The 27,224-nt window shown below is 38.9% G+C and overlaps 1 protein-coding gene and 1 long non-coding RNA gene across 2 annotated transcripts; both read left to right on the forward strand.

Annotated features, from left to right (window-relative positions):
* Positions 1 to 10,519: 10,519 nt before the first annotated feature.
* On the forward strand, positions 10,520 to 17,216 carry hpxa (hemopexin a). The gene is made up of 10 exons (XM_046053786.1): positions 10,520 to 10,604; positions 10,703 to 10,740; positions 10,880 to 10,957; positions 11,152 to 11,309; positions 12,230 to 12,383; positions 13,020 to 13,232; positions 14,081 to 14,176; positions 14,805 to 14,935; positions 15,032 to 15,179; positions 16,675 to 17,216. Exons 1-10 carry the CDS (start codon positions 10,549 to 10,551, stop codon positions 16,902 to 16,904), a joined length of 1,302 nt encoding a protein of 433 aa, XP_045909742.1. The 5' UTR covers positions 10,520 to 10,548; the 3' UTR covers positions 16,905 to 17,216.
* Positions 17,217 to 21,686: 4,470 nt separating this feature from the next.
* LOC123973605 lies at positions 21,687 to 22,995 on the forward strand. Its single transcript, XR_006825648.1, has 2 exons — positions 21,687 to 21,821; positions 22,658 to 22,995. It is a non-coding gene; the product is annotated as an uncharacterized LOC123973605 (long non-coding RNA).
* Positions 22,996 to 27,224: the final 4,229 nt, after the last annotated feature.

Here is a 27,224-nt window from a genome sequence, read left to right on the forward strand (position 1 = left end):
GGGCTGGTTTCACACAAATATGTGGGACTGGACTGCAGATTTGTCTCAGTTTTACTGTAAGAGTATGAGTATGGAAGCCCATGTATGCCAGAAAAGGATAAAACGAGGGATAACAAAAGTTTAAATTGACTTACTAATTTGATTTACCAGGTAAAACTTATAAAATAACATGTCAAATATATGAGGTCAGTTAAGAATTATGAAGTCAAAATTGTGAGATAGAAAGTCTTGACCTGAGTGAAAATTTTGACTTAGAAAGTCACTTTTTGTATCTTATGATTTGTAATTACTCTTTTTATCATAAAATTGTTATTTAGTATCATAATTTGGATTTTTTAAGTAGACTACTTGCAAATTAGAAGTAGAAAATATTAATGTCAGAATTTTGAAAAACATGTCCACATTATGGAATACTTTGACTTTTAATTTAAGTCCTACTTTAAATCATCATCAGATATTAAGTTCTAATTATCGCTCAAATTTTGATTTACAGTGTTTGCTTTTATAATGATGACTGACTAACTTTTTAATATTTTTATTCTTTTTAATTATAGAAACTGGCCTCAATAAATTACAATTAGACAGCTTTAGGCACACTATAAACCAAAAATTCTAACTAATACATTTTATTTACTGACACCTACTGACCAAATAGAGAAAAATGTGTCTCAGTTTGTAATTTGCTTGTTTTTAGACCAGTTACATCTTGGACATGTGTGGCTATTCAGTCTTTATTGAATGTTCCCAGTAAGATGCTTTGAGTTTTTCCTGATGTATTCCTTCAACAAGTGCAGCAGATTTCACATCTTGAAGACATCGTGTGTTTTGTCCAAACCACGTTTGAAGCTACCAAACTGTCCCACGATCACAACCAAAATCACAGTGAAATGAGAAATGACCTTTTCACCTGGTTAGCCAATTCTCCACATTCTAACATACTTAGGTTTTTGGAATTTATTATAGACTAATAAATACCAAAAACATTCTCTTCTCTTAAAAAGAAAACTCTAAAATATAAAGTACATTTTTAGAATACTTTCTATCAAAAGTAAACCTCTGATGTGGAGGTCTATCACAGTTTCCTATTGTTTGCAGGGGAGACCTCTACTGGATATTTGTGGTACTGACATACTTTTGTCAAAACCTTTCAGGTAAGATGAATCACAAACACATTACATTTTATTATTTAATGCCTCACATAATATGCATTTTTATAAAGAGTTTGATACTTTATGTTGCAAAACAGTTTTAGTCATGAACAGACAGCATTCAAACAAAGTTAATGATTGTTACAGTTATCTCCCACACGCACTTATACACTTTCTACAGTTATATTCATAAAATGAATGCACAAGATAGAAGAAAAATGCTGAATTTGGGGTATCTTTCCAATTCACTGTATGAAATTGATTTAAACAGTCAGAAATAATACAAATCCGACAGTCAGTCAAAAAACCAAACAAACCAACAAAAAAGGTAACATTATTTGTCAGAGCCTGAAAGGTTTGGTTTGCTCTGAGAAATATAAACCTGTATTCAGGTTGTGTTACAACATGGTGAAGGTCATTGAAATTTAATGAAACAACATTTTCACGCTGGTCAGCAGTGCTGTCTGATCTAAAACTGCTGCTGTGGCACAAAATTAAGTTGCACATATTGTAGACTCTACAGACTCTAAGTGCTCCTAAGTATGAAAAAGTCTCACAACACAGACAATTTTAATAAATCATGTACTATATTATGGATGTACATGTTGCTTCTTTTTTCTCTATAACTATGCTTCTCCTTCCTTCTAATCAGTATTTCTGCTGGTGTCTCATCATGTCTCAATGTATTGTTTTGTAATGCTGGATAATTTATTAATGTCAATAAAAGCTCTCTGCACCATCTCTGATGCACTTCAGGGAGTAGAGGAAAAATGCACCAAACTCCATTATGTAACAGTAATACATTAAATGCACCTCCTGTCACAATAATGTGTGGATGATGTACATTATGAAGGGGAAAAAAACTTGTTTTGAGGTAAAAGATAAATGACAAAAAACAAGTCATCCAGCATAATCAACAAAATGCATTGTGTCAGTGCCCTCATTATTACAAAAATACAAAATTACTGATGTATAATCTGCCATGAATAAAGTTTAAGGATTGTCTAGATTTCATTACTACTTGGTTATGGTTTGGGAAAGATCACAGTCATGGTTAACAGAAGTCAATAGCGGTCTCCCAAATCAAAGCCATCCATCACCCCCACTTCCTTCATAAGAGGTTTTGCAACAACAACACGCTACATTTGCCTTGTCTTCTCACAGACAACATCACCTGTCAGGAAAGCATAAACATGGGTTGTTATAAATGTTTGAACAAACGACCAATGCTGTTGTTTTTCAACGTGAATATTCAGTGAAAGACTGGGATCCACATATATGACTGTGGGCACTGTGGGCGAGAAACAGGAAAAGGATAGTCATTTTATTTCATGTGCTTACAGGAGGTGAGGTGTGGCACAGGACTTAGCATGAATTTCAGAAAACCAAGCACCACAATACAGTCCAGTCCGTTCATCCATCCATCCATCCATCCGTCCATCCGTCCATCCGTCCATTCATCCATGCGTCCATCTATCCGTCCGTCCATCCATCCATCTATCCGTCCGTCCATCCATGCGTCCGTCCGTCCGTCCGTCCATCCGTCCATCTATCCGTCCATCCGTCCATCCATCCATCCATCCATCCATCCATCCATCCGTCCGTCTGTCCATCCATCCATCCATCCATCCAATTCTCGTGAATGCGATATTTCAGGAAAGCCTTGAGGGAATTTCTTCAAATTTGGCGCAAACACAAGGATGAACTGATTGATGAAGGTCAAAGGTCACAAAACAGGATTACCACCTTTCACAGTTGGTCGGACAATGAATTGGTGACAGTTTTGACTCACAGGTCAAAGTCACTGTGACCTTAAAAGGACCTTCACACCCCTTTGGCCATAACTCAAAAATATGTTATTAATTATGACACCCTTTCACACTGATGGTCAATGTGGTACAATGATGAAATTATGAATTTTATTTACACAAATGGTCATAGGTCATCATAATGTCCTGGAATAACACTTTTTGGCCATTATTCAACCCCTTCACTCAGGAACAGAAAGGGAGATTGTGACCATATTTCACAGTTTGTCGGATGCAATACAGGTGACACTTTTTGACCTCAAAATAGGTTTTTAGCCATAATTTAAGAATGAATTGGGCGATCCCAGATTTCACACACTTTTACTGGGGCGACACAACAAACAAACAATAACTAGCACAGTATGAGTCTTGTCCATTCTGCCTTTTACTACCTGTCATCAGAATCACGTGACTGCAAAAAACGTGCCTAGCTAATCATGATGCTGTGAGTGAGTGAGTGAGTGAGTGAGTGAGTGAGTGAGTGAGTTTCAGTGTAAAAATGTCAGGAGAGAGCAAAAGCACCACATTTTGTGTACCTATATTCAATAAGAATCCATCTTTACATAATAATCAAGTACATGTGTCCCCAATAGATCTATGATAATCCTTCATTAATCAGTTAAACAATGTATTGTTTTTATTCAATTCGTTCTACATATTCACTACGTATATATGAGTTTAGATAGACATGGAAGTAAACTGCGACTTGACGGTTGGCGAAGGCAGACAGCTGCGGGGTGGTAGTTTAAATCTTATTTTCAGTTTTCATTGTTTTTTCCTGCATCACAAGTAACAAGATTACCTTTCCTAAAAATAAAACAAATTAACCAATTTTAAAATCCACTAAAGATATTACTTTGATTTTTTTTTTACTTTACGGTTTTCAATGCATTACAAATTTAGACAGATTTTTACAGATGAATCAATTTCTTAACAGATTCATATGAATAACTTAAAGTCTTATTCAACTACACAACATTGGCTTTGCAGATGGAAGAGACTCAAGGTTAGGTTCAATTCTGCAGAAATCCATTTTAAAAATCCATCTTGGTAATTATTTAACATAGCCTAATTTAACATACAAAAAAAACATGTCATTCTCAGAGAAGAGAATTGTGACCACTGATGCAAATAATCCACTGAGTCAATAACTAATGAAATCTGAACTTTGTGCTTTAAGGTCAAGGGAGCATTTCTGAGCATGGACTCCAGCTCTGTCAGTCCAACTAGACAAGATGGTGAAGAAAATTAATGAATGAACACACTTTCCCCAGACAGCTTGCATTTGTTTGTGAGCTCTCTGGTGCTTTGACCTGCCAGACATAAAGCTACTCTCCAATTTATCTGCTCCACATGAAACTGCCTTTTCACTGCTTGATTGCTGCTCTCATCTTTGCTATTAGATTGGTACTTTTCAAACATATTTTCTGGGACAAAATTGCAGTGTAATTATGTTACAAAACACAACCAACGAGCCTTGTTATCACTCTTGTTTGTACATGAATGTCAACAGCAATGAAGGCCAACAATTCAGGCTCAATCGAGTTCACGTACAGAAACATAACAAACTGCACTGAACAACACAATGATTCACTGAACATGTATATAAAAATAAGATAAGAGTTTCTGAATGTTTATTATTCTTATTATATCATGGCAAGACAAGTACTCAGTGCTCATTCGTTTAAGCACTACTTTTTGTGATCTGTGTTCATGATTTTAAAATTGTATTACTCTCTTATTCTAGTTTTGCTTCTCCCTTCTATAAAGCCTGTTGTAAGTACTGCTTTGACTAAAGCTCATCCTTACTCAAACAGCGCATTACACAGTCAATCCAAAGAGCTTTACAGCACAGGTACACAAAAAGTCAACTTTCATGTTATAGCACTTGTAGTAGAAGCAATGTGAGGCAGCAAGTGATACCTTAGGCATCCACAAGATCCATTACCCATTACTAACAACAGTGAAATAAAACTAAACTTAGGAGATTATGTGACCCAAACAGACTCTCTGGTGCTTTAGTTTTCCTTCTTTAAACTAAGTACAGAAACCTCTAAAACAGCAGCAGGAACCTCTTGTGTCACAGTGGGGTCGGGTCATTATTAGAGGGAGAACGCCTGAGGACGGAGGATGACGACTGGAGCTCCATTGCTGTTTAGAGATGTTATAAAGATTTATTAACTAAAGACTGTACAGCTTGACGGTTCCTTTTACTACCCTTGAGTTAACGAGACCATTGAGGTATGCAAAGTTATTTGTAAGGTTTTACATTCTGTTTATATTATTGGATATGTTAACTACAGCTAATATATTAACGTTAGCCGAGTTTTATGTGATAACAACGTGATAGCATCGGCCATCAGAATGTCAAGTAGCCTTTAATTATCTGCAAGTTTAACAGCTTCTAGCCTGCAAAGGGATGGACCGTGGATTTGTAAATTATTTTGTGTTTGTGAAATATCTGTTTAATGATTATTCTCTATGAGAATGCTCTCTATTGTATTAGACTCTTTTTATGATTCTTGTATTTTATTTTGTCTAGTTCTCACTGCACGCTTGACGGAGTGAATGTCCGAATAAATGCCTGTAACCAAAGGAACGCCTTGAGTTCGTGATTTAAACTGAAGGGGAGCTACACAAATATTGAAAAGAGGGGGAAGACAAGCTGTCAAAAACCAAAAACTAAAGACAAACAAACTACAGCGGAACACTATGATTGAGTAGCAAGGCAGAAAATCTGGATAATGTGAGCTGCTGCTGGCTGTTAATATAGTTGGAGGCTGTTTTGTGGGTGCACAGTTTAAGCGAAATCATAAACATCTGATTGTGCTCAGGATGCTGTGCTCACTCGCAAAACGTCTGCGGTTACAAATCTGTCCCTTTGAGCTATGTGTGCACATTGATTTTCTGTGCCTCAGCGGTTCTGTCAATAATGATCTTTCATAAATTACTAGCTATGATGTTATAACCCTGTGTGGGACGGGAGAGAGTTCTTTTTCATGCCTTCCAGGTTTATTTTTATTTAGTAGCTATATCATTTTTAAATAAAGCTCAAATGGAGGAATGAATGGCATTAAGGTACACCCAGACCAGCCCCCACAATCGGTTGAACACCCCCTACAAGTAAACCATCCTTGTGGTCCCCTAAAATATGCGTACTGTACTATTCCCCCAAACCGCTGAGTTTTAAGTGGCGTGGAGAAGTGTACAAGTGCAACTGGACCAGAGTACTCAATCGCTCCATACTCCAGTAGTCTACAGCTTCTTGTTCCTCCCTGTCTCTCACTTCCACTGCTACCTCAACAACCTGGCTTTACTAGACAATGACAAAGGGAGAGATTATTACAATTTATTGCGTGAGGTACTAACATTGTTATAAATTCAGGTCCAGAATTGTTGGAATTCCCTGACATAGATGCAAAGTAAGGTGAAAAACCTGTACAGTTTAAACAACATACTGGTAATGACCAAATTGTTGTTTACTCAATGAATGCATATAGCTGTTCATCTTATTTCATTGGATACTAACTATTCAGTTCACACAGGTTTCAAGTATCCAAATATTGATGATGACTATTGCATAAAGTGTTTAATGATTAATAGATGACCTTTTTGTTTTATATTAAGGTTCAGAGAGCAGCAACAAACAGTTTCAACATAATGTAGGTGGAGAAGGGTCTGGAGTAGATTACATGTCGGCTTACATTACCCATCACATAGTAATAACAGTTATACCATACCATGACTGAAAATAAACATGTAATCACCCCCATAAAAGGCTAATAAAAAACAGGCATACATTTAGCACAGTAGAGCTACAGACCTATTACAGGAAAACCGGGGATTTTTGTAACATTTTTAACATTTCTGTCTGTATCTCAGAGCTCTTATAAGAACGTGCGTTTAAAATGTGATACAAACTAGTTACATGTGTTTGCTATTAAATGGTGTAACTGTTATCTCTGCAACACAGGCTGAAAATGCATGGTTGAGTCTCAAACACAAGGAGTAAAATGTTACGATATACCCCATAGTCTGGGTCAATTACCCTGGGGTGAAATGCAACATTATGTAATAAGGAATAAGAGTAAAACAGTCATAATCGTCATCATGGCATGGCACACACACCACCTCCCTGAGAGTCCCTGCTCCCCTGCATGCTACTCCCTGCTTACGGCTTCACCTACAATCTCCTGCTGCTCACTCTTCCCTGTCACTCACCTGCTCCTCACATGGCCGGCTACCTCCTTCAACCTGTACTGCACAACAGTAGATGTTTGGCTCTGAGCCAGAGCCACGGCATCTGACATGAGACACGAGAGGACAGAAGGGTGATTGGATTCTAGTGTCACTATAGAAAATAAACCAATGGGCTGTGGTCGTGCCATACAGCACCAGGTGCCTCAGCCCACGGGGAAAAAATGCCAGGTATGCCAGATTACCAGTCCAGCACTGGGTCTATTGCATGCAAAATAATAGTCTTCCTGACTGAACTTTTGCTAGAGCTTTATATTCAGTTCAAGAGGACACGGCTCAACCTGCTTAAATATTACTGGCGTTAAATATTTCTTTGTTCATATTTAGCAAAAATTAAACAAAACAAGATGCACACCAGAAAAAACAACAACAATTGGAATGACTTAAATTACTTGAAGATGCGTATGCAGAGAACAAAAATGTGAGTTTTGTTGGCTCCATATGTCTGAATTGCTGCTCACATGTATTTGACCAGAGTCAGTCAGAGCTTTGTAGGCATGATGAGGAATGGGAACATAATCTTACTGTGTCACAGGCAGAAAAATAGTGACAGTACAGTGATAGTTTTCAACAGTACAGTTGAGAGGCCACACTTACCCTGACAGTATAACAGTTTATGCTTTTCATCCAGATTCTATGTTCCTATGTTTCCTGTGGCAAGAGGATTGTGGTAACTACATTGTACACAGTTAGCTCAGTTAATGCTTCCACTAAGAGACAAATAAAACTGTATTGCCAAAAAGCTTGACTGACAGATAAAAAATATATATCAGTGCAGCTCCACAGAAAATTTGTATGTCTTACCTCTTTTACAGTAATATCCAAAAATAAAAAATAAATTCTCAGATAAATAGAAAAATAAACAAAATACCAAACCATGTTTGAGGTGTGTCCTGCAGAGACTTCTCAAATATTAACAAAAAAGAGACAGTGTTGCTATTTATTTAATAAAAAATCACTCTCAAAGCTTTGCTATACCGTACGTGTACAACGTGACAGACCTGGAGTATTGTATGCCTCAGTCAAGGTTAAGGTCCTGGCCATAGTCAACACACTGATTACTCCTGTGCACAGTACTCTATACAACAGGCCTATCATTTCTCAACAGTGACTTATTAACAATTGAGTTGTTGTGTTTCTACTAATATCCACACCTGTAACTAGTGGTAAGCACTTTTAATAAAAACATATCTACTTTCTTGGTGGGTACCTTGTTAGAAAAGGGTTTTACTGATTCACTAAGCTTTTGTTTTAAATTGTATCCTGTAATAAGACAGGAGTTTATTACCTTCTTTGCATATTTCATAAATATGATGGATTCCAGAAGGTGGATTTACTTTCCATTGCAAGAAAGACCATTTTTGAACTCTTCGAAGGAAAAGAGAAGGAAAGAAATGGAAGGGGATGAGAGGGAAAGAGATGATGGAAGATGAAGACAAAGGAAGAGAGGGAAAACCATGGCGTGAAGGAATTATAATTCTGTATTGATGCATGCTGAACAGGCATTTTGTCTACTTACATTTCCATCAAATAATAAGTGTAAGTGTTTATGTTCCTTCTCGGCCACTACGCTCCTCCAACGAACGCCACCTGACTCTGCCATCCCTTCACACAAAGCAATCCCAGTCCTGGCTGTTCGCATTTGTGACACCACAATGGTGGAACAAGCTACCACATGCCATCAGAGCAGGGGCGTCCCTCTCTAACTTCAAGAAGCTCTTGAAAACTCATCTCTTCCGAGAACACTTCCTCTTATAACACCTCTAACCTCTAACTCCTAACTTCTAACATGCACTTCCTGTGCTCTTCTTCTTCTATCCCCTTAAAATTATCTTGTATTGATTGCACTTTTTGTTAACTCTCACTTTTTTCCCTAGGTATTTATCCCATAGATGCGATTAGCGCTTACTAGTATTTATTGTTGCTTTTATTGATCTGTATTGTCAGTTGTAGATCTTGTGCTGTATTTTATGCTCTATTAATGATTGTATGTTGTTCCTCAAATGTAAGTCGCTTTAGATAAATGTGTCTGCCAAATGAGTAAATGTAAATTTAAGTGTATTTTTTGCAGCATACAGCAGGGATTTCATCAAGCAGCGGTTACTGAAGGTCATGGGTGTTGGGATGTTAAGTGTTTTCAATGTTATACCATCTTAGAGGGTTTCCTTTCATCAGTATTCTAAAATTGTACTTCTTTATTTCAACAAATATATAGCAGTGATTTTGTTAGCATTCCCAAACTACACCCCACCCTACTGGCTTTTATTATATATCATAGGAAGTATTTAGACAGGTAGTATTTCTACTGCACATGCAAACCATCACGTACGTGGGTTACATAAAGTGGAGCACGTTTAATTTCACTGATAAGTATTACATACAGTGAGGCCAACCCACTATTCTCAGTTAATGTTCACCAAACAAAGGTTATACAACAGTGGTTTTTGAGGACTGTGAAGGGCAGTGGTCAGCAGTTTTTATTTATTTTTGTTTGTGCACTAGGTTAGTTACCTCTCAAAGTTGGACCAGGTCCTGAATGTGGATCCTGCTTTGATTGGTCTTCTGGAATGTTCTGAGATATGTTTGTTACAGATTAGGCTGAATATTTCTATGAGCATATTGTAAACCGTAATGCGACATAATAAAATAAAAAGGTATGGCTACTTTTCAGCCTTTGTTAGAATAACAAACATTTGTTGATTTTAATCACAAATATCAAGCAAAGGGAAGCATGCACGTTATCTGGTACCACCAGCAGGTCTTTCTATTGCCACATATATATTTGAGGTGCAATGTATAATAATGCTTAACATTCATTAAAAATTATTTCTGCATCGGTGTCATATCAAATGTTAAAATGTGACACCAGCAACAGAGATCACTGTGGAAATCAATGCTGCATATGCAGCTGCTGTATCTTCAGCAAAATGCTTTATTTTGAATACAACAAATATATGATGAAGTATGCACATGTCATTTAAAGTGCATAAGATACACATCTATTGATTAGATTTTCATGGTGAAAAGGGAGCCTTCCAAATTCTCTGAAGCTTTGCTGCCACAGGACTCAGTTTCCTATTAACTGGTCCAAGCAGTGGGATGACTGGGGTAGAGCTCTCTGGGGCACAGTTCTGGGGCACATCAAACATCGTGGGCGTCTTTGGTGAGCCTAGTGCGTCTGCACATTGTTTGCTCCTCCTCTTTTGGTACCGAACATGACGTGGCCCACACAAACTGGGCTAAAATATAAACAGTTGCTGCAGCAGCAGCCAGGGTACCTGTTGCCTAGCTCTGCTGTCTTTCCAGGCCTCTCCTGGATCAGAGGACTGCTCACCATGAAGCTGCTAGCCCACATCCTGTGTCTCTGCCTGCCTCTGCCGTGGGCTCAGTCGTAAGTATTCTTGCACTTAAACTATTGGACAAATACCATTCAGTTTGTAAACGACAAAATTATTTGAAAAATTTTCTTTTTCTGTTCTGTTCAACCAGAAATGACGAACATGCACAAGGACATGCACATGCATCAGGTGAGTTGACGGAAAGCTTTCCAACTCATTTTGATCACTAGTTTGACATCTTGGTCATTAGAGACATTTCTCATCATGAATGTTAACACTTAATTTAAAACTTTCTTTTTTAATCTCACATGACCATGATGTTCTGCAGCTGTCCTTGACCGTTGTAAAGGCCTTGAGATGGATGCTGTTGCAGTGAACGAAGAGGGAATCCCGTACTTTTTCAAGGGTAAGTGCCTAGGAATCATGAGCAGGGACGTTTCTTGCCATATGTCCTCAAAATAAATCATACTAAAACACATGTCAAGTGGAGTCGCTAATTTACGTAAATCATACTATGTTTGTGTTTTGTGTCAACTCACAAGTTGTGGAAGACAATTTATATTGTTCAATCTAAAGGTTGTTTCTGGTATTTCCTATCAGGTGACCATCTGTTCAAGGGCTTCCATGGCAAAGCAGAGCTGTCCAATAATTCGTTCACTGAGCTGGATGACCATCACCACCTGGGCCATGTAGACGCTGCTTTCCGCATGCACTACGAGGACAACCCCACCGACCACGATCACATGTTCTTCTTCTTGGTATGGTCCAGTCTGATCTTTGTCAGTGCTGAGATTAAAAGTAAGATTAAAAGTATTCTTTCCTAAAAATGAACTCTTTGGGTAATGCCCCTGCAGTGTACCCGGAACATGTTTGAGATTAGAGATAAGAGATGAAACTGTGTCAAAGATGTTTTTCCGGGGGATCAAAATGTCTAATAACACCAATAATTCCCTGTAATTGAAGTTGTTTTGGTAATGAAAGACTGATTTCAGTAGTTTCTGATCTCATCATAGTCCACTCATTATTAACTGTTATGTAACAGAGGTTCATGTCCTAGATTCAACCCTTCTCCCTGCAGAGATCACTTTGATGTCTCAATTGTAAGTTCCCTAACTCAAAATTAAGTTTACTCATGTTATATCAGATATTAAAATATGTATATATACAATTTTATGAAAGACTATCCCTTTGTGTGATGGTTAAGAGAAATTAATGCAAAATGGTATTTCTCTTAGAGAGGGCATGTTGTGTAAAATCTAAGTTTACAAGGTTGTCGAGTTTGGCAACAGGCAGGCGGTGAGAAAAGGCAGAAACCTGCTTAAGTGCATAAACTGGACTGCAAAAAATCCAAAGACGCACTCCAAAGCAAGTGGGTCAACAACAACTAGGTCAGGTGAGAAAGAAATTCTGAAAGACAGTGGGTACTACTATTGGACAAGTAAGGAATTGCAAATTCTGAAAAGAAATTTAGAGTGTGGCAGATCCAGTTGCAGAAAACTATGAACTTGCTGTCATCATGACACCTTTTTCATAATCAAATTTACTGCACTACCTCCTTTTCGTAACATATAAACTGTATGATAGTGTCAGCATAGATTTATACATTTCTACACTTTGATTGTGCATGCGTAACTACTTGTCAGTTTTATCTGGTACTCACTTTGATCTTTTGATACAGGACAATAAGGTATTCAGCTATTACCAACACAAGCTGGAGGACGGGTACCCCAAGGACATCTCCCAAGTCTTCCCTGGCATCCCTGACCATCTGGATGCTGCCGTGGAGTGTCCCAAGCCAGAGTGTGATGAGGACTCTGTCATCTTCTTCAAGGGTCAGTGTAAATTATTACCTACCATTGTAAGAAAACATTAATCTGTAAACCTTCTGTTTGTGTTTTTTTCAGCAGGATATTTATATATAATTAAATTTAGTAAAAAGGTTAAGCCATGAAACAAGTGAACAATGTTAGGTGTGAGCCCTTTTTCTTTAAAGATGACATTGTAAGATTGGACATTTTTGCCTTTTTTTCATCAACAACTACACTTCAGTGAATGTCACAATCACGTTGTGTATTTAAAGCACATCCAGATAAAATGTAAACATTTCTAAACGTTTTTTTATTCTTAAGATGAGAACCATTTTAGAGGATTGAGAAGCCTTGGTGGAATCTTTTGCTTTGTGAGTGCTTCCTACCTTTTGTTTATTTCAGAGAACATTTTTCTTAAAGTACTTTTAGTTTTGGGCCTTTTCTGTTTTGCACATGTTTTATGGACTGTATAATTGCTGTAAAGCTTTGCTTTACTTTAACTGTTCCGCAAGGGTGAAAACGGGTAATAGCCCAGTGAGGATATCAACACCTCAAACAAATTGACTGCTCAGTCCCCATTTTAACCTCATAGCCTTAAGAATATTTCTAAGCTTCTTAAACCAAAAACATATCTCTAACATCATGTGTAATTTTTTGTAGGAGACGACATCTACCACTACAATGTCAGAACCAAGGTTGTAGATGAGAAAGAGTTCAAGACCATGCCAAACTGCACATCTGCTTTCCGCTTTATGGATCACTATTACTGCTTCCATGGACACCAGTTCTCCAAGTTTGACCCAAAGACAGGCGAGGTGCATGGCAGATACCCCAAAGAGGCCCGTGACTACTTCATGAGATGCTCCAAGTTTGGCAAGTGAAAAATCAATGTCAGCTGATTTATCAATCAGACATGACTGAAAATTATACGTATGTTGTTTTAAGCCATTGATATATCAATGTCAAATTGATCTGATATCTTAGGATAATCACTGTTCACTCTTGAGACCATGAGGATAAATATGTTGTGATGTTTCAGTTGGTCTTTCACATCTTCTATTATCTTTAATAGCCAAAAACATTAAGTTTAAGTAAACATAACAAACACTTTAGTTTATCTCTAAACAGCATCTGTTTTTGGCTGTATGGCAATCCAGTAGATTTACCTCCAAAAGTTAAAATCAGTGGCATATTAAAATGCAGTTTAAATGTCATTCAGGTTGTCAGTGTTGCCAGGAATGGTCTCATTTGTGTCAGTGTGTCAGAATAAATGAAGTGAATAAAATACTCTGCTTAGCACGTTTGAGCCATGCTAAGTAAAGAACAGGAAGACAACCTTTTTGATCCCTCTAGGTAAAATCTTTTTTGACAAAGCTGATAAATATGTACTTCAAGCTAGAGTGTGGGACTTTTACATATAAAGGAACATCCTTTATGTTCAAGCCCTTGCCAAACAAGTTTAGCCTACACAATCCTGAGAAAGCCTATAACCGCCACGTAAATCTCTCTGTATTTGCAGTACACCAGAGTTTTTATATCTGGTCTCTGTGGCGACATTCCCGCGGCTTACACGTCATAAGCACGTGTTGACCTTTTTATATAAAGTCTATGGTGTTGCCAGTGTTGTGTAATTAGTCGCTGATTACTCTCACTATCAGACTCTGATATAATAGTTTTGCACTTCAGGCTTAACATTAGCATTATGCTTGTTTTCTGTTAAGGTGAGGATAGTGACCACTTGGATAGAGAGCGCTGCAGCCGCGTTCACCTGGATGCCATCACATCTGACGATGCTGGGAACCTCTATGCCTTCAGAGGTAAGACCTGACAAAAGACTACTTCTTCGGAAATGGATATCAATTGTTTTGGGATCGGGCATTGTAGATTTATGGTGAGTTATGTGCTGCAACAACTTCTTAATGAACAGTGGCCAGAGTCATTGTGGGCAGCACAAAAAGTAGTTACAGCACATATCCTGTTTGTGTACAGATTAAAGAAATGAGATACAATGTGTTAATTATTGAGCTTTAGACATACAGGTAGGCAGATTTATTTATTTTTACTTTAAACAGAGCGAGGGTAGGTGTTTCCCCATGCTTTCAGTTTTTATTCTGAGCTAAGATGAATTGCTAAGCTAAGATTCCCGGAATTACCGGTGGTTGCAGAACACCTGAGAGACATTAACAACAGTAACAACCTTATTCAAATAATATTAGGCAAGGTGAGCTTGGATTCACAACAGTTCCAACAGATTCCAAGAGTGACCCAGTTTCACAGTGATAACAGAAACCCCTCCTCCTCAAGCATCCTCTTATTTAGAAACCAAACTTTTGGCTATTCTTTGTCAATGTCTAATACCCAAGTACATCTGAACTGTGTTCATTATGCAATCATAAAACAGTGTAACTGTTTGCAGCATTCCTAAGCGATTCGCTTGTCTTGCAGGCCACCATTTCCTACGTGAAGATGAAAGCAGTGACACACTGAAGGCGGACACCATCGAGAACGCCTTCAAAGAGCTGCACAGTGAGGTGGACGCTGTTTTCTCTTATGAGAATCACCTTTACATGATCAAGGTATTCTACATAGCGCACACACATCACATTGAACCTTTCATCACCTTCTCTTTAAGGCTCAAACACACACCATTTATTATTTTATTATCCCCTCAGGACGACGATCTATATGTTTACAAAGTTGGTGAGCCCCACACCCACCTGCCCGATTACCCCAAGACTGTGGAGAATGAGCTGGGTATCAAAGGTCCCATTGATGCTGCATTTGTCTGCCAGGATCATCATATTGCTCACATTATCCAAGGTAAAGACACAGATAACATCTAAAATAATGCAATAACTATACAATATTATAGGATCATTATGAAGAAACTAGCCTGCACATTTACAAGCACTGAAAGTTGAAATTATGTAAATAGACATGAGAACATGTATGAATGTGCATGTCTAAACAAGGTTAATTTCAGATTTTTTAAATAGTTCAGTTCAGGCAGGAATACTAAAGTCAAGGAACTGACCTTTTCTGGAAAATGGATATAAAGTTAAATTTGGCAGAAATAGCTCTGCTGTTTGAGGGAGCTCTAAAAAAATCAGAGCAGGAACTCTGCTTAGAGAACTAACCCCCTCTTAATAAACACATAAATGAACATTTATTTTATATGCGGTCTTAATCAGTGAGGGTTTCCCTTTCTCTGCATTTAACCCATCCTAATTAGTTAGGAGCAGCGGGCAGCCAGCCATTGTGCAGCGCCAGGGGAGTAGTTTTGGGTTTCAGGGCTCTACTCAGGGGCACCTTTGGCAATTGTCCATGGTGGACTTGACCCTCCAGTTCTAACCCAAGTCCCCTTGGACTAAGCTAATGAATTCCCTTAAGTAAGTAAAATCAACAATCCCAAAAGTTTATCAAGTAAGGAATAGGTTAGGAGGGTGGAGGGAGCTGCCGCACCAAATTAGTGAGCCAGATCTTATGTCTCTGTTCCTTTCTGAGAGCCGTTCATGGTTTTCTTTTTTAGTGGGTGGGGTTAGGTTAAACTGTGAGTAATCACTAAGATAATGGCTTGGATCAGATTCAAACTTACACATTGGCTCAGCTCAGCAATAAGAGCTGGTTCTTTGAACTCTCAAACAGCTGTTAATTTAGTAGGGTACCACCTCTGATGGTCACTGCCTAAGTTACATTTTTGCATAAATAATGCAAGATTCTTCATCTGCAATACATAATAAATTGGATATGTCAATAGTATGGTTTATGACCAAATACCAACAAAATTAATGACACTGACATCAAGCCTCACCACAACTTTGTGTTTAGAGCTAATATGGTACATGTTTACATGCTAAACATCAACGTATTAGCATGTCACTGTCAGCATATTAGCATGCTGACGTTCACATTTAGCTCAAAACACGCTCTCACAGAGTTGCTAGCATGACTGTAGACTCTTGTTTAGAAGTTTAGCTTATATATAACTATTGTTTCAACAGTGTTTCAAGGACTGTATAATAATATGTACACCTGCTTCACATGAATGAAATAGTCCTTGAGATCCTGTTGAAACAATAGTTATATGTAAACCTGAGGTCGAAAGTTAACCCAGTTTTGACAGAGACGTCTGAAGTATTTCAAGCAGCAAATCAACAAATTAATGCCTACTGGGAAATAACTTAATTTTATTCACAAAAGACCAGGTCAAAGCGTCATTCTGGATTGATATATTACCCTTCTCAAACTTTCCACAATTGTAAACTAGATACAGTAGCCTACCCACTCACATCTCTTCCTGCCTGTTGTCTTCCAGGTCAGCACATCTATGATGTGGAACTGAAGGTCACCCCTCGTGCTGCAAAAAACCAGCGTCCAATTTCTCTCTTCAAGAAGGTCGATGCTGCCCTGTGTGGTCCTGAAGGACTTAAGGTGATCGTAGGCAACCACTTCTACAACTTTAACAGCACCATGCAGTTTGTTGCTTCCAAGGCCCTGCCTGAGCAGCACAGGGTATCCATGGAGTTGTTTGGCTGTGATCACTAAGAGGCTTGCTTTACAGGACTGAAATGTTTGTGCAGAATGTCACATACAACACGTTGAAAAATGGAAAAACAAGGCACCAACGACATCATGCAGGAGGCCCCGAACAACGAGTCACAAAGCTTTTGATTACATGTGCTTCCAGACAATGATGCAGCATTTCATACTAGTTGTTTTCCTTCTATGTCGTACCTCAGAAAAAATAATTTTTTTTAACCTCAGTGGTCCTCTGTGTAAAGTGTGCTAACCAGAAGTTAAAGGGTTTTACGTGTTTTTCTGTGATTCATTTTGTACAGTGTTGTTGTGAATAAAGAGGAGAAGCAACACAGAGGGTCTACTTTGTCTGGCAAGGAGGGATGATCAGAGCGTTATTTAGTGGTGTTTCATTTTACAATTTGATTTTGTAATTTTAACATATGGAAAATTAATAAATTAATAATAAATTTTAATTATATGGAAAATAGAGTCCGTTAGTTGAGTTACAACTAGATTGGAGGGTAAACTAGTTTGGTCATCCATGCACAGTGACAACCAACAAAAGATTGTTGACATGTTTTTCCAATGCCAGAACAAGTACAAGTTATTGCTTTTTACCAGAAGAGGGCACAAGAGTTCCACTTCAGGAACCAACTTGATTGTCACGACAGTGAAACTTTAGGCTTCTTCTGCATGTTTGTCTCTTTCTTGGTTTTCTCCAGCAGAGAAACACAGTGTAATTTTTTCCCTCTGCGGCATACACTGGGGCTGAGATTTGAGTTACCTTCAGGGACCTTTGGTATTAGACTAAAATGTGGAAGATGTAAATTCTTCTTCTTGTAAACCCCCACAGACCCCACTGTTGGTGGCAGAAACATGCACTTTTCTATCTGGTCAGTAGTCTCTGCAAAATGTTAATGATTTAATTACCTACACTCTCAGGCATCTGTGAGTGGCATTGTTAGTGTTAGAGCATCAAAACAACCGAACATTTAAAAATGTTCCTTTTATATTAATGTTTTTTTTGTTAGTGGTTTTGTTAGTGTTTTTTTTTGTTTTTGTTTTACATAACTGAGACCAAGTCCTTTAAGTGCCCATGTCTAATAATACATATTCAAGCTTTGTGGCTATGCAAGGGCTGCCTGTTGCTGTCTTAGTATTTTATTGATACTCAGAAAAGTGAAGTCCAAGTCACTTTTTAAATCTTCATTTTTATGACTTTAGTCTGACTTGAGTCCAAGTATCAGGTGTCAAATGTACAACTATAGTCAAATTAAGAAAAATGATAAATCATTTTTCTTAATTTCAAATCCGTGAAACAATTCAATTTTCTTCATTTGCTACACATAAATTACTTTTCAGAAAAAGCCAGGCCTAATAAACAGAAGAAGACTTTGATCATTAACAACACAGGCTTTCCAGTGATTTTGGGGGTTCTCCCTCCCGTCCCCAGTGACCTGCTGTGCATCATGCAGCTCTAAACTGAGGCAATGGGGTGATGTCAGCTTCATGACCGGGGCTGAAGTCTCTGATAACAGCACGCTTCATTGGATCGCACAATCCCTTACTTCACCCCACTGCCTGCTGGGGTGACAATGGAGGGAGAAACACTGAGGCCCTTCACCAGCTCTGACATGATGCCACGATCAACTGCAGAGCTGCTAGCCCGGTAACACCCACATCAAATGCAATTAGTTCTTTTATTGTTAATTAACAAATTTTTTACTGCAGTTAGATTCAAGTATAGTCTAATCACGAACGTGCAATGCAGATGCCTCTGGAGACCCAATAATACAGAATGCAACAGAAAAGGTAAAAGTAAGGTTTACTTGGTCAATCACAGCAGAGGTCAGCACAGGTGACCCGGTCCAAAAGGGATTAAGCAAGCAGGCAAATCTCCAAAAGGACAGGAAGCATACCAAGACAAGACGGCTGCAACAGTACAGCTGGGATGACACAGGCAATTTTCTGGCAAAAGGCAACGACTAAAGGCCAGCTATAAACTTAGTTGTAAGGTTGGTAGGTGCACCTAGCTAAAACAAATGCAGTCTGATTACATTAAGCTGACGCTTTTATTCAAAGCAACTTACAATTACAAGATATGTCAGAGGCAGCACGCCTCTGAAGCAGTTAGGGGTTAAGTGTCTTGCTAAGGGACACATTGGTAGATGTGTCACAATGGAAATTGAACCGGGGTCTCTTACACCAAAGGCATGTCTTATCTACTGCACCATCGCCACCCACAAATAATCAGTCATTTAGCTGGCGCTTTTATCCAAAGCGACAATAATACAACAGTCTTGAAATAGAGCGTTCTTCCATAAAGGTTATAATGTTCCATTTTTGTTGAAACAGGTGGTGACACCCCATTTATATCAGTAGGGGTAGACTAAATAACAGAAAAAAATACTTTCTATTATGCAATACAGTTTAACAGCACCACAAACAACATCCTCCAAAATAGTCATGAATTCATCAACCAACTCCTCTGTTCGCTCCCTACTTTAACAATCATCACTAACTTTCACTTTCACTTTCACAGATCTTTTGTTGCAGCCGGTGTGTGACAGAATGTTTTATGCAATAAATCACACACACAGACCCCCCCCCCGATGTACTGCTTTTCTGGCTATCCATGAGTCTTCGTGTTCTGCGTGTTTGTGTGTGTGCATGTGGAGTTGTCTCATTGCTGTTTGTGATGCTGCTTAATTAACTGGACTGGGAGAGCTGACGGACATCTGCTCTCAGCCTGTCGTTTAGGGTAGCTTGACCCCCAGTAAGTGTGTGCGTGTGTGTATGTGTGTGTGTGTAGAACAAGCAGGTATGGACATTGGCCAAGACTGCCAGATAAACGTTGGCTCTCATGACCAGATGGTGCCAGCTAGCGTCCCCTCTGTAGACTAGTGACCGCTAAAAACACTCCCTCTGATGTAACCCCAGTGCCCTGCATCAAACTGTCAGAGAGAGCAGTGAACCAGTCTGGTAAAGACACACAGAAAGGACCAAAACACACACACATATGCCTACACAACAAAATGATGTATATAAAGCTCGGGGAAAAGACCCTTTAAGCTAATTATTTAGTAGTAGTAATTTGGTGCACAACAGTTTGGCTGCATACATTTATTGTGGTAAAGAAATGGCTTTTGATGAGAAAGTGTGTATTAAAAGAAGCTATAAGTAAAATATGACTTCAAACAACAACAACAAAAACAAAAACCTGAACAACACACTGATAGAAGTGACTTCTAAATTTGTGATCTGATTTACAAGTTTAAAATCTCCTCCTTGTAGATTACTGATGCAGCATTTTAAAGATAAGAGGCAAATGGTTATTCACAGGAATGCTTATCACAATGATTCATAACTCTTGGGTTGTGGTCCAAAAGTGGATTGGATGTTCATTTTGAGTGGCCAGCAAGCCAGAGGGTCAATATTGTAAAAAAAGAAATAATAGAAAGATATTGTAAGTAAGTGTAGCAAATGTCTGTCAACTCACAACAACAGCTCTACTTTCACTGGGTTTTAAGCTCCCATTGCATAGGTGTTGTTTGCATGGACCATGACACAGTTACAAAGGAGAAATGTGGACCTGAGGCATGACCAGATTGTTTTCACATGAAAACTGAGAAAAATCAGATAGCTTAATGTAGATGCAGTCTGAGCATTAAGAAACTTTACTACACAATTGTCAATATCTTCATAAAAAACAGACTCAGCAAGGTATACAAGTAAAAGCTAAAGTTAGCAGTCTCACATGCAAACCTTCATCTATGAAGCATGGTGTTAGTTCAGACAGAGCACAAAAGTTGTGCTTGAATTAGTTGTTCATCAACTGTTTCTTTCACGTGTCACAATCACTGGTGTATTTATCAGCTTGGTGGGTTTGGCTACCACCTGACAACACTGCATGCACAAATAGTAAGCAAGTGGGTATTTTGACCATATCATCATTTCTATGCATATTTTCCAACTCCAATCTGTATAAAGTTAAATGCTTATTGGATTTGAGTATATCAGGTGATATGTATTTGTGTGATGAGGGAGGGTTTGGCCTAAGGAGATAAATACCCTATATCAAGGTGTGCATAATTATTAGGCAGCTTTTTTTCCTCAGGCAAAATGGGCCAAAAAAAAGAGATTTAACTTACACTGCGCTTCTTACGCCCCAGTTGACTATTAACAACAAAACGTTTAATTGTCCAGTGGTCACACCTCAAAAGCTTAGCTACTTCAAGAGTGTTGCATCCGTCTGGAAGGCATTTTACAATTTTTGATTTTGAGTCAAATCTCTTTGTCCCATTTGCCTGAGGAAAGGAAGCTGTCTCATAATAATGCATACCTTGACATACATAGGGTGTTGATGCCCTTAGGCCACAGCCTGCTCATTACACAAATACACATCACCTGATATGCTCAAATCCAATAAGCATTCAACTTTATACAGCTTGGAATTGAAAAATATGCATTGAAATTATGATATGGTCAAAATACTTTCTTGCCTAATATTTGTGCACAGTGTAATAACATCCAATTACACTGAATAAAATTATAAACGCAACACTTTTGTTTGTGCACCCATTCATCATGAGCTGAACTAAAAGATCTAAGACTTTGTCCATGTACACAAAAGGCCTATTCTCAAATATCAATCTCAAATATTGTTCACAAATCTGTAAAAAATCTGTGTTAGTGAGCACTTCTCCTGTGCCGAGATAATCCATCCACCTCACAGGTGTGACATATCAAGATGCTGATCAGACAGCATGGGTATTGCACAGGTGTTTCTTAGGCTGGTCACAATGAAAGGCCTGAGTGTTTTGTCAGGCCATGCTGATATGAGCCATGGATATGAGTCCATGCTGGCCTGACAAAACACTATTTTCTGCCGCAGCTCCCCCCACAATCCAACCGCCAGCTTTTGTTCAACGTTTCAACTAAGATGTAAGTTATGCTTATTAAGGTGGGATTAGTCCTCTCAGCAAAATCCTTGTTGCTGCTCCATTTCCAAGGGAGCTCCATCAAAAGCAGAGCCTTTCTTTCAAGTCTAATTGTGGAATAATTTGTAAATCGTATCTACCGTAAAGTATCTTTGACTGAAATGTATTTCAATCCTGTTTGAACCAAGAATCAGCCACAAAAACAAGGCAGAGTGAGTGAGTGCTGTTTATGTTTGTAAAACATTAGTGACTGCAATACTATGAAGCGAAAGTTTCCTACATTTAATCAATGCTAAAGCCGCAATCTTTTATAGGACAAAAAGCAATTTATCCCACAGTCAAAATGATCATTCAGACAGGACAATACAGAACCCCACATCAGGGTTCTCTGCCTGGCTTCAAGATATATATTAAGGTTATTTAAAATTCAGAACTTAGAAACTGGATACACAGCAGCTAGGAACAGTGAAGACTAGAAATACATGGACACCAGAAAATACCTCTTCCTAATATAGAAAAATGTGCTTTCAAATAAATTAAAATTCAAACACCCCAAATGGACTCGTCTCTCTTTGTCTCTTGTCACCTTCTCTCCCCTTTTCTCTTCACCTTCTGTACTTTAAACTTTTTCTCTGCCTTCCTGTCTATATTAATCTGCTTCTCTCTGCAGTTGGCAGTGTGCCTGGACTTTGTGCTACTGCTGTTTTTGCTGCCTTGCTGTGAGCAGTCTCCCACTCCCTCCCTAATGTTGCCACCACCTCCTATTACCTCCTCCTCTCTTGTATCTCTCTAACCGTCCTCCTCCCCTCTCCCCCTCCTCCTTTACCTCCTCCTCCACAGTGTCTTGTGGATTGAGTGTGTGGAGCTGTCAGTCCCTGGCTGGGCCTGCCAAGCTGCACGTCCTGGTCAGAGGGGAGGCCGGGGCAAATGGTCGGGGCGTCGTTGTGGGTCCGGCCGACCTCCCACCACTGAGCAGTGGACCCCCTCAACAGATTGAGCCTCCAGCTGGCCGGCACGGGTCCGCCTTGGCCCCATGCTGAGGGCACACATGCCACAAAACACAAATTCCCACTTGCACGCTAACACTAACACTAACACACTCAAACATGCACAGACACACAAACACCAGTCTGCAGAGTACTCATTCACAGCAATTTAAATAAAGATCATGCTCTAAAGACAAGGGTATCTCAATTTTACTTCAACTTCACCCACACTTTAAAATACTTTAATTCATTTGCAGTTAATTTTTTGGTCATCTAACCAGCCCCTTCACGGTCTCACAGAGCTTTTTGTGATTACAGTACTGCAGTAAAAAGTGTCTGAATTTGCCAAAGCTTTTCTGATTCTTCTTTTTTTTTTGAATATAGTCTGATTTAAAAACATTTCAGATGTTACTGATAATCATAAAAAGTTCCAGTGACACTAAAAAATACATCTTAAGAACTCTGTAATGCTCTGAAACTCATAGCATTTGAATGTGCAATGTTTTATTTGAGCTTATCCTGAGGCTGCATGATTTTTTTAATGAATGTACAGAGACAAGACAACCATGAGAATGACGAGAGGAAAATACTAGATACAAATGGAGGAGACTTGTTAAGTGGAGTCTGAGTGATGGAACTGTGGGAGTTATTATTTGTTTATGCTCTGTTACTGTAGTATTGTGTTGTGATATGCATGGTCATATCGTGTTAGACAGCCACTGTATCTAACTATCCTTCCTTTCATTTACAGTTAATTCCCAGTTTGCCTATGTTGCGTTCACTATCTCTCCCGCTCCCTAAGCCAGGTAAAATTCTCATCCTGTCTTCATTAGCTACACTTGCAGAGGGAGGTTTCCTGCCTGCCAAGGTCCTCTGGGCCCCCAGACACCAGTGCAGAGGCCTCCAGGGCCAGAGGAGCCAGGCTGCACACTGTCGGTCTGCAGTCTGTTCTCCAGTTGTGACAGCGAACGCATCCTTATGATGACAATTAGTGGCTGTTAGAGAGCACAGATGAGCAGCGGAGGCAGGAGACAGAGAGAGAGAGAGGGGAGGAAGAGGAAAAGAGAGGGGGGAAGGGCAGGTGGTGCAAAAAGCAGGACACAATTAACAAACATGGGAAAAATACCCACTAATGAGGACGGGCAAAGCTCAGGGGACCTACTGAAATGGAGGGGTGAGGGAAGGGAGGAGGGATTATGACTTTAACTCTACATCAGGGGAGCATGGGGGACGAAGGGGGGCAGAACAGGGGTTACTTTGTGAGTAGTAATGTACTGAGGTTGAAAGACTAAGAAAGGACAGATACTCTTCTTCATGGGTTTTCACGGGTCCTTTGGTGCCTAGTAACTGAGACCTGATCTGGGACGGCTGGGTCCAAATTATGTTCAGTCTAATTGGGTTGGGTAGACCGTAATATTGTAGGTCTCAGGTCTATGTCAATATGTCTAATACTCGAGTGGACGTGAGCAGACTTTGAGCATGTGGTGTGTGTCATCATTACAGGATAAAAATGTGTTTTTTATATTTTGAGATTCTGAGATGGAGGGTATGAACTTTGAAGCATAGGCTGTTTCAGCAAGTGCCCCATAATGACATCTGTTTACATTTAAGTGACAAAGCCCTCTAGTTTTCGCAGCAATTATGATGAGAGCAAAGGAGGAAGTCAGGTGACTTTATTGTAGAGCAACAAAGGAAAAAATCTGCTAACTTTAATAAAGGAGATTAACAGTCAATAATGTTTTTTTAAACCATGACCATGATCATATAATTAACCAAGTGTTTTTTATTTTAACCATGACAACAAAGGTCCCCTAATCTTAAAAAAAATTGTTATTTTAACCTTAACCATGATCTTTCCCTGAACCTTACCAAGTCTTGTTTGTGCCTAAACCCAACCAAACCTTCACCATAGCATTGTCACATTGAACAACCTACATAAATCTACAGTGATTTCTAATCACTTTAGAGAGTGCAAACAAATTGTCCTGCTGATAGGGACATCCACCCATCCATCCATCCATCGTCAACCGCTTATCCTGCGTATAGGGTCGCGGGTGATAGGGGCATCAGATCATAAAATATTTCTATGTGTCGCTCTAGAGGGAATGTCCAAATTAAGTATTTTGCTGTTTACCTTAGAGGACTTGTTGGGAAAATGACATGCATGATTTCTCTTTATGTATGTTGGGTTTTTGGTTTCCCACAGGTCTGTTCAAGTTCAGGTCCCAAAGACCCCAAAACCCATGATATACTTTTTATTGATGCATTAGAAAAGACATGAGCTGCATCATATACTTGCCCATCAATTTGTGTGTACTTGGAGTTTTTAAACATACATCCATAGTTGGCAGATCATCCGTGGCCAACACTAGAATATATTCCTTGAGAACTTAAAATTTTGTATGTTAAAGGTACAATGTATAAGATTTGGCCAGAATTTTAGTTTAAAACAACATTATCAACAGAATGTGAAGAATGAACTATTCTGACGTCATGTCAAAGACGTATTGTGGTATGTTGTATTGTGTTGATTTGTGTTGATATCTACACTGTTAAACAAAAAAGTGAAAAAACTGTAATATTCCGGCAGCTGGGGCACCAGAAAAATCGTGTAAAATAACAGTAAATAACTACCTCATAAAAGTATGGTAATATTCCATAATGACTATACAGTTTGTAACTTTCATTTTACAAAAAATATTGTGTAATTTTGGGGCTTAAAAATCTTGTAAATGTAATCAATATTAATCTAAAAGAAATGATACAACACCCGCAAACGCTAGATTTTCCATTTAAAAGACGTCAAAATACTGTTCTAAAACTGGTAATCAGTTTTTAGAATTGTGTTTATTGGAATTTTTGACCATTCTTGTAGAAGTGCATCTGTGAGGTCAGGCACAGATGTTGTTGTTCATCCATGTCTTTATGGACCTTGCTTTGTGCACTGGTGCGCTGTCATGTTGGAACAGGAAGGAGGCATCTTCAAACTGTTTCCACAAAGTTGGGAGCATGAAATGGTCCAAAATGTCTTGGTAAGCTGAAACATTAACAGTTCCTTTCACTGGAACTAAGGGGCCAAGTCCAACCCCTGAAAAACAACCACACACCATAATCCCCCCTCCACCAAACTTTACAAGTGGCATAATGCAGTCAGCCAAGTATTGTTCTCTTGGCAACTGCCAAGCCCACACTCGTCCATTAGATTGCCACACAGAGAAGGGTGATTTGTAACTCCAGTGAACACACATCCGATGCTTTGCATTGCACTTGGTGATGTAAGGCTTGGATGCAGCTGCTCGGCCATGGAAACCCATTCCATGAAGCTCTCTACGCACTGTTCTTGAGCTAATCCGAAGGCCACACGACTTTCTGAGGACTGTAGCTATTGACTCTGCAGAAAGTTGGCGGTACAGTGCACAGTGGCCTACCACTTTGTGGCTGAGTTTCTGTTGTTCCCATCACTTCCACTTTGTTGTAATACCACTAACAGTTGACCGTGGAATATTTAGTAGTGAGGAAATTTCACAAATGGACTTATTGCACAAGTAGCAACCTATCACAGTACCATGCATCAATTCACAATTCACTGAGCTCCTGAGAGCGATCCATTCTTTCACAAATGTTTGTAGAAGCAGTCTGCATGCCTAGGTGCTCGATTGTATCCACCTGTGGTGACGAAAACTGGCTTTAGAAAGTCATAAAATGTCATATTGAATCCAGAAAATGATGAAGTCTTTGGATTGTGCATGAAGTTCACTCTATGTAAAACCACCATTTTGGACGTACCATTATCCCCTCTCCTTTGCCTTTCATGTCTCTCTCTACAGTCCTATCAAAGCAAAATGGCAGCATTTTAAGAAATACTTTCCAATTACTTAACATTCATGTTCCACTTTAATCTCGGAGCTGTTCTTTATGTCGAACCAGTTGTGTTTATAATGAATAGATCTGAAACAGTTGACCGTGGAATATTTAGTAGTGAGGAAATTTCACAAATGGACTTATTGCACAAGTAGCAACCTATCACAGTACCATGCATCAATTCACAATTCACTGAGCTCCTGAGAGCGATCCATTCTTTCACAAATGTTTGTAGAAGCAGTCTGCATGCCTAGGTGCTCGATTGTATCCACCTGTGGTGACGAAAACTGGCTTTAGAAAGTCATAAAATGTCATATTGAATCCAGAAAATGATGAAGTCTTTGGATTGTGCATGAAGTTCACTCTATGTAAAACCACCATTTTGGACGTACCATTATCCCCTCTCCTTTGCCTTTCATGTCTCTCTCTACAGTCCTATCAAAGCAAAATGGCAGCATTTTAAGAAATACTTTCCAATTACTTAACATTCATGTTCCACTTTAATCTCGGAGCTGTTCTTTATGTCGAACCAGTTGTGTTTATAATGAATAGATCTGAAA

Source organism: Micropterus dolomieu, linkage group LG07, assembly GCF_021292245.1.
Source record: "Micropterus dolomieu isolate WLL.071019.BEF.003 ecotype Adirondacks linkage group LG07, ASM2129224v1, whole genome shotgun sequence".
Classification (NCBI taxonomy): domain Eukaryota; kingdom Metazoa; phylum Chordata; class Actinopteri; order Centrarchiformes; family Centrarchidae; genus Micropterus; species Micropterus dolomieu.

What these genes read in the sequence shown, in the direction of transcription:
- hpxa (XM_046053786.1), top strand. Translation starts at nt 10,549, where the DNA reads ATGAAGCTGCTAGCCCACATCCTGTGTCTCTGCCTGCCTCTGCCGTGG. An exon ending in ATCACATGTTCTTCTTCTTG is followed by an intron (nt 11,310 to 12,229) that starts GTATGGTCCAGT and finishes CTTTTGATACAG; the next exon opens with GACAATAAGGTATTCAGCTA. An exon ending in CATGAGATGCTCCAAGTTTG is followed by an intron (nt 13,233 to 14,080) that starts GCAAGTGAAAAA and finishes TTTTCTGTTAAG; the next exon opens with GTGAGGATAGTGACCACTTG.